Genomic DNA, 12849 nt, shown 5'->3' with positions numbered 1-12849 from the left:
GTCTTGAATAATTTTTTACTCAAATACTATCAACTTTACAGAAAAATTGCAAGAGATAAAAATTATTTATTTTCTTTTCATAAATGAAAATTCAAATAATGAAGAACTGCAGCAAATTTTAGAATTGTTCTGAAAATTTTTTCAGAATTTTTTATCAACTTTTTAATACTACATTTTCTTATTTTTACCAACATGAAAAAATACGGTATTAAAAAATTCTGAAAAAATTCTGAAGAAATTCTTAGAACTTTATCAGAAGAAAATAGATAATTTTTGTCTCTTGCAGTTTTTCTGTAAAGTTGATAGTATTTGAGTAAAAAATTATTCAAGACCAATATTTTGCAATTTTTAGTAATTAATATCTTGTTAACTATTGCGAAAATTGTAAAATGGTAGACTTTTCGACTCAGTTTAGTCCGCTCTATCTACACAAAAGTGATTGGCAAAAAAGGTCGGGACACCCTGTATATGTATATACGAGTATATAGCTTGACTAACTTTTGTATTATTTTACTAATTATATTATATATGTATTTCGTGTTCAATAATAATTATTCTCATCTTTTCCTTGATTGCCTTCCAAAATTTTTAATTCTCGTAAGTTTTCTCTACTATTGCAAGAAGCGAAATGTATATATACATATATATATACATATATAATATATATATACATTTCGCTTCTTGCAATAGTAGAGAAAACTTACGAGAATTAAAAATTTTGATAGGCAATCGAAGAAATAGTGAGGATGATTATTATTGAACACGAAAGATAATAGATGCATAGTTAATTATTCTTGCATGACTCGACTTGACCCTGGTTTTGATCAAATTTTAATGATTAAATCCATTACGTGCTTCGATACTCACGATTGCACGTGCTAAGCTACTGTTTCGGACTGTGGTTCCGCAATTGTAATTAGTGTTTTCGTTATACCACTCATTTCTGGTCGATTTCCCAAGAGCGTATGCAGAAAACAAATTAGCCGGAAAACGCGAAAGATCGTGACCAATGCTGGTTGCAATAATTAATACATGACTGACAAAAAACATGATATTTTATCATTACCAATGCCGATTGTAAAACATCTGCGATTTGTTGAATGTAATAATAATATGTCAATCTGCATGTATGTTTTCAAATGTATGAATAAATTAACTTATAGGATCGCATATTTTATATTTCCTGCTTAGCATAATAACATTTTGATCGTATCAATAATGATAATTTATAATAACAATACTAGCAGTAACAATATTAATAATAATATTATATTCGCAGCACTTTTCTGACGATACAATTCTGAAATTTCCTGCAGTTCTTCATTATTTGAATTTTCAATATAACATATAACAAATACACAGATACATACTATTACTTTATAATTTCTGTATTATTGTTTCACAACATTAAATTGCGTTTCATCAATTGTGATAATATTGATGTAAACATAAATCGATTTATTTGTTTTACGTATTTTCGACTAAATTTTCGACTGGTAATACTATTCAGTTTTCGTTGCACGAGAGTATACATTGCATTCGCATTGCAATTATGTTGTATTTCGTTAATTATTAACAAATAAATTATTTTTAAAAAAAATTACTAAAAAAAACTATAAAATTATATTTTTAGTAAATATTTATTTCTTCTATATTTAATTAAATTTTGAAAAACCTGTAACCAAAAAATAAAGTTCAAAGGAAAATAAATCTCGTACATCAAGCATTTCATAGTGTTATTACTTTCTCTTTTACCACTTCGTACGTAAACCAAGTTTTATCCCTGTGTATATGTCGCATTAAATCTGTTTAACTCTCATCCGTAATACTTTTACGTAACGAGCATTTTGTACGTACTAATGCAGACTCATGTTTCCTAATTCAAACGACAATGAACTGGAAACTAGGATTTCCGTGATATTTGATCTTACTAGAGATTTTGCAGTTTTTCGATGATAATTTTTTAAAGGTCATTGAAATTGTGTTACGAAGCAAAGAGTTTTAGTACAATGACTACGATTTTTCGTAAAATTGCCGTTAGTCATGCGCGTGTGTGTTTCGAAATACTGCACATATTAAAATAAAAGAGTAGGAGCGTGGCATGGCAGACAGCGCACTGGTCTATCGTGCCAAAGGTCCCGGGTTCGATCCCAATAGGAACCAAAATATTTATCCTCGTGTCTTTTCTCGATAAAGGTCGGCAAAAAATCTCGAAAAATTCGCCGTTTGGAACCGGCATTAAAAACTGTAGGTCCTATATATACTCATGACAATTGAATAATCAGCGTGCATGTAAGAGAAATGTAAGATAGACCAGAGGTCTAATGTAAGAAGAGGAAGAGAAAGAAAGTAAAATCATCACGATATCGAGAAATAGAGAGAGAGAGAGAGAGAGAGAGAAGAGGGAAAGGAAAGAGGGAGAGAGAGAGAAGGGGAGACAGAGCGAATTGTGGTTAAAAAATAAGGACACATTTATATCGGATCATCATGAATTACGATGAAGATTCGAATTATTTGCATGATCGTCCGTGAAATTGCGTAGAGAAGAAATTCAAGCCAAATTCGTATACACAGAAACGTTCGATTTTATAATCTGAGAGATCGGAATAAAATAATTATAGTTAAAATGTTCTGCCACAGATATGTAAAATAAAAGTATACTTTTCTCTCTTTCACCTCCTCCCACACACGCACATACATACACGCACGCACGCGCGCGCAGACACGCAGGCACGCACGAATGATCCTTGTAAATACCTGATGGCACACATAAACCGGGATCGTTTGTCTCAATTTATAAGCACTGCGCTAAGTGGTGATGAAAAGTTACGCTCGGAATTTCGCGAAAACTTCGCTAACGAGTAACTACAGAATTGTAAAAGCTCGCGCAACCGATTGGTATAGCGATCGCACCCCGGCGAAACAAAAGCACAACAAGTCTCGCGTAATAGAAACAAAAATTGGAAGCTGAAATTCAAACAAAAAGGAGTTTACGAATATTATACACGCTCGTTGGCAAAATTGACGATGACATGATGTAATAGGACAAAATTTGACTCTCCTCAAAATTTCTATTTGTTTCGTGCGAATAATATACATCGCATGTTCAGGATGTCAGGAAACTCTATGGCCGCGCACAGTACAAGAATACATTTTGGTTATTGGTTGACTGTTAATCCGAGATTTTTGTGCAAATTCAATTTTTAAGAAATTTCAACAATTTATCGAGTGCATTGATCTTATTTGATTCTATGCCACATAGTTTTTCAACTGTATGCTTTTCTATATTCGGAGAATAATATTTTTAGAACAAAGGTATTAGGATACAGTCGCGATACTGTAATTGTTATACGTGGCTGACACACTTTAAAGTCATGTAATTTAACAATCCGCTGCGCTTGTCCCCGATTTTTTTAATCACGGGCAGAGAAACACAGAGAATACGTGTTAATCAGTTCGTAGGTGCTTATAAAGTCCCGAATAATACTGTCGTAAAGAGAAGTACGTTAAGGAGATATCGAAGCTTTCAGTTTTTATGTACAGAGAGTTCATTTGTCTGTTTTCGATTTTTTCATCCTTTTATCTTTAGCATTCGAAACTATTTTATTCCTGCAACGTCGTTTCATCATTGATATACGCGACACGCGAAGTGTCTATTTATATTTAACTCCATTTATATTTAATTAATGACAAACAATTTATATTTAATTAATGGTAAACCGTTGATCATAATACTTCTCCATTAATTTGATTTTTGATTTAAAAAGTACAAGTTTAAGGCGGGGGAAACAATTTTGTCCGTTTCAACTTTGATGCGATTAAAGTCTAATAAATCATCACGTTCCTGAAACGAAGTACTTTTTTCATTCTTCGTCAAGAACTTTCTTCTTTTTATTGAATCAATCCCGCATACAAAATAATTTATAAATAAATTTTTATATTTTACGTAAATAAAAATTTCATCGTATTTTAACAATTAAAAATAAAATACATAAACGGCTCAATAAAATTAACAATTCGAACATCCTAAGAATCAAAGGAGGCTTTGTTGAGCTATATATTGTTGAGTAATTTATTATTGTAATTTATTATACTTGATTATAAATTGTTTCCGCATATAATATCCAGCGTTTTGGCTCAATTATCATATTTTGTTTTTAAAAAGAAGGGGAGAATAGGGGAATTGTTAATACTTAAAGGACAAATTAAATGAAATTGTTAATTTTTATTTATTAATTGTACATAAGAAATCTTTATTTAAAGAAAATACTTCATTGTAAAAAAATTATGTATTTAACCTTAAACTATAATAATCAACATTCAAATATTATCAATATAAACTATAACTTTTTAAACAAAAATAAAAAAACAAATCCCTTACGGTTCAGAATTATCCGCCGCGCGCAAGAAAAATGCGGCAAAGGTACTGTTTTTTGTTTAAAATAATTATAATTTATATTATTAAAGGGATCTCAAAGACGTTGTTTCTTCGTGCATTACTAGTCTATGGATTATTATTTCGTAAATACAGATTGCACAGCTTTTATATGAAACAAATGTCACGTGACAGTTCTAGAGCGTGATATTAGACTAAGAATAGTAAAGAAGACCTCAATTTCGAAATTTTTTATTGTTCTTATAGAGACCCCACTTCACTGACACGTATTAATACGTATACTCGTACTTTAATTCTGGAAAACGATTTTCAAATCAATAAAAGAGAAAAAAAAATTCATAAACAAAAATTATATGGTTTAATCGGTAACACAGACAACTTTAGGATCCCCTTAATGTGAATGTTAATATTATATTGTAGTTTAAAACTTATTTAGCTATAAAAGCTATAAAAGTTATAAAATAAGCTTTTATAAGATTAAAGACTAGTATAATTGATAAATAATTGTCAACTTTATTTAACCTTTCCTTTAAGTATTCGCTTTAAGTGTCCCATACACTATTTCTTGCATCAAAAACATCGAAAATATATAGTAATATTTATCTTAAGCAGCATATAACACGTTTTACAATCACGTATTATAGTGTGATACTGAGTACGTATGAGATTATTGTCGGATACAAGAAATGAAAGGTCATTACTCTAATTTGTAATAGTATCATTTGCATTTATCCCGTATTCGCAATTTTCTCACTCTCTCCTAACTGTTCTTTTATTATTTATTTTAAAGAATTGCATTATAGTTGATGGTTTCAATGTATAAAAAAATAATCGAGTATAAATATTTTGTAACAAATATTTCGATAACTGAGTATATTATTGAAATTTTACATGACTTCGTAAAAATACATTGAAATACAAACATATGAGTCTATGTTATTCGACGATTGTAAAACCAGATTTATATGTCAGCGAATGTGAAACGAGTCCGTGTAAATAAATTCCTGGAAGAAACGATTTTTGAAAAGCCCGCTCCTCGATAACGATGCTTTCATAAAATCGAGCTTGGTCGAGAGATGAATGTATCAAACCGTATAGAATTTCCATTCGTTGGTCGAAAGCAGGGAGCACTGACATCCTACACATAGAAGGAGGGTACGGGTAGAATGGAATGTTAGATAGAAATGAAGGTATGGAAGGAATTCGATAGAGAGAGAATACCTCGACACGCGCATACATACGTCCTCGATATTACCTGAAAAAAAATGAGTATCCATTTGCAAAACGTGTTAGAATCTCAGAGAATTATAAATTTTGTTGCATTATTAATAAACAATTCATTAACAGAAATCAATATTGTCATTGCATATTACTTATTAGTAAATTTTGTTGCAATTTATTTAATCGATAAAAGTACGAAAAAAAGAGATAAGTGTTAATGATGTGTGTGGTAGCATATTCCAATTTTGTAATAATTCACAAGTGCTAGATAAGACAACAATAATAACAATTAGAAACTTAAATTTTTTAAAATTTTTTATTGTCTAGTTTGCGTATTCTTATAAAACAGATATTACAGATATTTGTCTTTAAAAAAGGCTTTTTGTTTGTACTTAAAATAACATTATCCAAAACATGAAATTGTTTCTTGGGACTCTACATATCATTTCTGTAGTATGCATTTTTTTGCAAATAATTATTCACTAAAGAAAGCAATTAAAAAAGATATAATCAAATGACATCCTAAAATAAGCTACATTTATGGATGTACTATGTCATTGTACGTGCCATTGTCAATTTATATAATATAGTCAATTATGTTTTAACAGAGGAACAAATTACGATCAATGCACAAAATATAATATAACTATTCCAACTAATTTTAATGCCATTTGTTTATATACAATTTAAAGTAATAATATTTTTGTCTTTGAGTTACATACAAAAATCAATTTGTTCTCTAAACATATTTTTTTTATTCTATTTAGAAAAGAATTATTATTTTGTACAGTAACAATCGATAAAAATCTTATTATTGAGTACTCAATTGCGATCAATATCTAGTTTTACAATGATATATATATGTATATCATGTAATATCATATATTATCAATAATGGCTATTATTGATTTATTGCACATGCATCTGATTTATTTATGTTATTTTTAAACAATTTTTCTTCCATTCACTGTAAAAGTAAGATAACCTTATATTTTTTTATCAACAAGCAGTAACTCAAAAACTAAAAAAAACCTAAAAAAAACTATGTCCATTTTGCCAATTTATACAAAATAAGAAAATGTAACATTCGCTATTCAATATTTGTGATTGATCGAATAACAATACTGTCAGATGATGCTGGTGAGTTTCATAGTTGTGACAAAAACGTCAAGATTACAAACCAGACACGGAAAATGGAGTGAAAAGTACATAGGACTCGTAACGAAGTTTTCAAAGACAACATCAGATCTGATATCTAACAAGTTTATTCCACTTGGCTGCCTCGACAAAAACTGCAAGTGGAGATCTCTATCTTCCACCATCCGTCGTCATCAACTCGCCGCAATCTCTTCAGCCACAAGCCGAGCTTGTATTCTCCAACATTCTAGATAGTATAAAGAAAATTTTTGCCCCGCGCGTGAACACACATACAAACAAAGACAAAAATTCACATAAAGACTTTGAATCTAACTACAAAAGCGAGACTACAAACGTTAAAGTGAATTGCTATTTACATTTTGATTAGAATTTGTGATTGCAATTAGCAAATCATGGTTACTCGCATAATATAAAGTATAAAATAATGAATGTGTAGATTGAAAAAATGTTCGCTTTTGACAATTAGCACAAAAAAAGAAATATTTCTAATTTGTAAATGTTACCTCGGCTTCTGGTGACTGCACTATCAAGGATGTCCGTGGTGGTTTCTCCGGTGGTATCTTCTTTAGCGTACCAGTAAAGGAGCTAGCAGGTAGACTGGCACTCGTCGTTGAAGCACTCTCGTGGCTCTCGATCTGGCACTGAAGTCGGTGAAACTGGGAAAACGAAGTACGCGACACGTCGGCACGATCGAATTGCGGAAGGCATGGTAACGGCATTTGCGACATGTTTGGAATCTGAATGGAATTCGAATCGGAAATGTCATGTTGCACGCGAGACGTCAGTTTCTCGCATACGGACGATTGGCAGGCTTGAAGGGTGGTGTTCTGTGAGTACGTAGTCAGAAGCGTCTGGTGAAGACCATGTACTGGTTGATGAGCTGAGCAAGATTTATCTGATGACTGTTCTTGATTATTCGAAAGAGGATTCGCTTGAACCTGATGGGTATCGCTTGTCAACGGAAGTTGCACAAAATCGCTAGGTATCTTATGAACTTTATCATTCAATTGACTTTGGTTCTGTAAACTTTGAAATCGAGCCTGGAGATCGCTCTGTTGATGCTGAAATTGCGCCACTTTGTCCAGAATCTGATTCTGATTCTGAAGACATTGCAACTTAGCTTGAAGATCGCTCTGCTGACGCTCAAACTGGCTTAGCTTTTCAGAGATTAAATCGAGACTCTGTTGATTCTGTAATTGTTGTTGTTGAGCGTGAAGAGAGTCTGTTTTCTCACTCTGATTCTCTAGTGTATTCTGTAAGCTTTCCATCTGGCTCTTGCTATGAGTGAGCAAGTTAGATGAGGTATTATGACTTTTACGGTGACTGTGAATTATATGATCTATTTGATCAATTGGTTTGCTGGTAGTCGACTCGCCAAAATCAGTTACCACAGTTAACATGGCCTTCGTGTCCAATTTTGCTTCGCTGAGAGCTGGGTATTGGTGACAAAGATTCGGACTAGCTCTCTGTGATGAAGCAGTATTGACTACCGAGCCAAGATTTACTACGGAACCTGTAATAGGTTGCTCGTCGAAATCTTTTCTCGAGAGTTCCATATGCTTTGTCAGATCGGCGCTAACGTGTCTTAAATGTCGACGTTGCTCCATTATAGTGCTTTGACTAATATTAGGAAGAGGTTGAAAAGCCGATTGAGACATTCTAGATTCTTTGCGATCATCCGGAGGATGAATTGATCTGATATCCCTTCTTTCCTCTGACGGGTTACGAGAACGAGGACTTGTCGTAAATATTGGACCTTGTATTATGTTTCTTTCATGTTCTTGCCGTTGACGTTGCTCTGCCCAGATTGCTAACTCTTGTCTAGTTTTCTCGAAATTTTGGCTAACGAAAGAAGGACTTTTCTGTCCAGCACGATCAACAGACGTTTCACGAATCGGCATGAACGGCATAGGCGATCTCCTTACATCCTCCATTCTCTTACCTTCCAAATTCATAGGTGATCTTCGGTGCTCCTCAAAATAATCCGAGCGTCTATTCTCTGGAGGGATGACATTTCTTTGATTCGGACTCACATTGCCCCATTCGGATTTTCTGTCGGTTCCTATGCTCTTCCTGTTTTCTTGTCTCGTATCAAACGCCATTGGTGATACACGCAGACTCGCATCCAGTCTTCTTTGTTCAGCGGGGAACATTTGATTAGCCTCGATTCTCTTTGCATCTACTACAGTCGTAGTTTTCCTTCCAGACATAATCTCTTGATTACTATCACCAGGAAATGTAAAAGTTATCGTATCGTTGCGTCTTTGAAAGCTAGTAGTCACATCGACAGATACAGATTTCCTATGTTCCGATCTGGAGACGTATAAACCGCACTCGGTGGCAATTGTATCGACTAGCTTCTCTCTGCCTGGCTGATCACCATTAGTATCCACGTATAAACCATCCTGTCTTGTTCTAGGATTTTGATTAATCGTGGTTAAGTATCTTCTATCCGAACCGTCTGGACCGGTTGATGTGCCCGTCACAATAATGGCGCCATCGCTACGATGAATCGAATCCTGTTGAGCAGTCGGGTTTGACTCATATTTTGCTTTTTGCAATGCCGGTACGTCAACGCTAGCAGACTTTCTATGTCCAGGATCATGAGTGGTGATTTTAGAATTGCCACGAGGCGGTACCATCGGTTTCGGTCCTCGGCAAGGTCGCTCCGTCGTCTGGATAGCGATTCCATGGGTCACGTTTTGGGCGATTGGCTGAATGATCGGTTGCGTCTGATATTGGCCGATTTCTTGCGAAAATCTCTGTGGATTCGGCGATTGTTGACCGGGATATTGCTGAGCCGGATAGATACCGGAGTGTGGATTGTACGGTACAGCGTTCATGACCGTTTGCGGATATTGACTATAAGGATATTGTGGCTGAGTACCGAATTGAGCGTAACCAGTCGGTGGCTGTGGCACGACTACACCCGAATAATAAGGTGGCTGCGGACTAGCGGATTGCGAAGGTATCTGTGAGCCATGTTGAACCGTTACGTATTGACCCTGTCCAGTGAACATCGGGTTGGTTGTACCACTCTGACTATAGAGATTCGGATCACGATAAGTGACATCTCTTGTCACGTAACCAGCTCTATCGGAATATTGCGTTTGCGGATAGATTTGCGACCTGGCCTCAAATTGCCCTCGTATCTGCGGATATTGATTTTGATCATAATCAGGTGCAAACTGCGGTTGCACTTGCACTGGTACCGTCTGAGTGCTGGTTTGGGACACGTGCTGAGTTCTATCCGCGTTGCTTTTGTCTTGACCATATTGCGGGGGCGGCAGTTGACCCGTTGAAGGATGTTTATCTTCCGGTAATCCTACGGATTGCCTTCTTCCTGACGGATACTGTGCTATCGGATGCGCTTGTTGATGTTGCTGCTGCTGCTGCTGTTGCTGCTGTTGTAAAACCGACTGTGGCTGTTGATCCTGAACTTGCCCAGTAACTGAAGTATGTTGTATCCTTTCTTGGGTAAATCTCTCGTAATCCATCGTTCGATTCTCGAAACCGTTAGATAAATCCTGCTTTATGGTATCAGCGAGTGGCTCAGCACGACCGTTCTGGCAAGTTGTCTGTTGACTGTCCATTGTTTGTCCAGCTTGGCTCTGTCCTTGAGCGTCGTTCAGTCCACCTGACCCGGACTGCGACATGCTGGTGGCCCCCACCGACGGTCGTCCGCCGATGTAGCCGAGGATTCGCCCCAATCCGCACACTGTGACGATTTAGTGAATGATGTTACTGAAAAGATCTAAACGCTAGTTTGAACGCTGCCACTGAAGTTTTTATGCCTTTTTACTTGCGCTAATTCGATTTGAGGCAGTAAACAATATTTCCAATTTTTTGGAAAATTTTTGTTTTTTTTTTACAAATTTTGAATTCTTGTTCCTTATTTTTCAAGATATCAGTTATAGAATTATTCGTCTATCGCTTGCAAAAGAAGCGAGGTAGTTATTAATTAATTCTTTAAGAATTATGTATTCTGGTTTATTTTTGTTCCATAAAATAATAATTTAGAGGTAATTAATGTATTCATGTATATATATATATATATGTACACGATGTTATATAATGAATAGGCTAATAAGAAATAATCGATGAGAGAGAAAGTTACCAAATCTACTAATATTCTTTGCTGTAATTGTTGATTCGCTCGTTTTGCCTTTCTACGACAAAACGAGATTGCATTTCTCTTTCTTGTTTTTTCATGTACTCTTTCGTAAATACTTGATGCTTCGAACAGTGTCGTTACATACAGAGTTATCCTCTTTCTTTCAATCTCACTTTGTTCGTTATAAGAGTACTTTTCAGGATAGCAGTATAAAACAGCTCGTTCTTCCAACAGTGACGATCTTCATTTCGACTTAAGACACTCGTATACGTACAGTTCTATCTATATTTGTGCGATATATTTCTAATATTTTTTTAAACGTACAGACTTTTGATTACCTCGATATTGATTGAGAATATTGTAGCTATATGTAAATTTTTCCAAACGTTATATACGACGATTATCTGCCTTTGATCTTTCCTCCATACTTCTCTATACATCTTTTGATTGAGTTGTCTTGATTTTCTTTCAAACTTTCTAGGAGCAAACTTCTTGTTTTTGTTTGTGTTGATCTAAATCACAATTAGCCATTAACTCAACAAGGAAGAGGAAAATGTCCTGATCCTATCAACTTTATGAAAATATCGTTTCATTAATGTGCCCGTTGTCGCTAATAATAAAGTTTGCATGTCTGTCCAGTTTTCGCATATTTTTGCACCAACTTTGCATCCCTCCAACTTATCTGAAAATATATAATTTTAAAATGCATCGGAGACCTTTCGATGCACCCTTGTCGTGGATTTTTGCCCTCAATAACGAATATAAAAAATATAGAAGTTCTCTTGTTTTAAAATGTATTATGTTATTGTTCATTTTCACGTAAAAAGGAGAGTAATACTTTTCTTTACCATTAACATTAAAAAAAACTTATTAATTAAGATTTTCCGAAATCTAACTCACAATACAAATTTATTAAAAAAATATGTTATTGTGTATGTGTTTAACTATCAACCAAAAATTTATAATTTTATTTGAGCACTATTTATAATTTATCTATTAATAGCTATTACACAATTAATCGAGATTTTAACTCAAAATCTAAACTAAAAATTTTTTAAATGATGACACAGAAGGTTTAATTATGCCGGTATTCTATTCTACGATTTATTTTATTCCGAAAAAAGCAGAAAATTGTTTCCTCGATTTCCCAAGCGTCTCGTGATCATCGTATTTTCTACGAACAAAGCCATCTTTCACTGCCAGAAAGTTAGTTCTCAGGAAATAGCGGCGATGAAAAGTTCTCATCGGCTTGCAGCTAACCGATAAAATATTAGTAACAGTAAAATACTGAAAATTCCTTTACCCTCAGTCAGCTTATATTGAATAATCAATAATGTTGTACATACAACTTGTGCTTTACATTTAATAGTAGAATTACTTTTTAGAAGTAAAGTAATGAAATAATCTTTCGTCTATATTTCGCATATTCTTTGTACGTTGAGACTTAATTATTCAAGTATTAAAAATTTGAGTAATACAGCTTAACTGCCTTTTTCCTGTTTGAAAAGTAATATCAAAAAATATACAAAATAATTGGCATATACAAAGATAATATTTTTTCGAACTTACTTACTACCTTTTAACTGTCCCAAGAAATGAATAACACTAGATTTTCAAAAGAAATTATAAAATATATAAATTATGCTATATTCTTTAAATAATTAGCACACGCGCCACACACACACACACACATAAATTCTTGTATGTAAACACTATAGTACTTTCTTTATACAAACAATAATTGTTTTCTATTATGATGGCCAAAATTAATATGGTTATCATTAAGTAATAACATTTTTTCCGTTTTGTTCTATTCTGATTAAATATTAGTTTAGCATTCTTTTTCTGTCTTTCTCGCTTTCTTGTTATTTAGCAATACTTTAAATGCAATTACATGTTTACATTTTGTTTTATATTACAAACTCATATACGACTTTTTCTTTGTAGACGTATATGTACT

At 33.8% G+C, this 12849-nt stretch overlaps 1 protein-coding gene across 1 annotated transcript in view; it reads right to left on the bottom strand.

The window, feature by feature from the left end:
• LOC108767365 (uncharacterized) overlaps positions 1 to 10431 on the bottom strand; it is a 294935-nt gene extending 284504 nt beyond the window's left edge. The window contains exon 1 of the mRNA XM_018517220.1: positions 7279 to 10431. Within this exon, the coding sequence (XP_018372722.1) occupies positions 7279 to 10431 (3153 nt within the window). The remainder of the gene's footprint in view (positions 1 to 7278) is intronic.
• Between the last annotated feature and the right edge of the window lie 2418 nt (positions 10432 to 12849).

The sequence above is a fragment of the Trachymyrmex cornetzi genome, unplaced genomic scaffold, assembly GCF_001594075.2.
Source record: "Trachymyrmex cornetzi isolate Tcor2-1 unplaced genomic scaffold, Tcor1.1 scaffold67, whole genome shotgun sequence".
Classification (NCBI taxonomy): Eukaryota; Metazoa; Arthropoda; class Insecta; order Hymenoptera; family Formicidae; genus Trachymyrmex; species Trachymyrmex cornetzi.
Note: the sequence above shows the minus strand (reverse complement) of the source record. Positions and strands in the feature narration are given on the sequence as shown.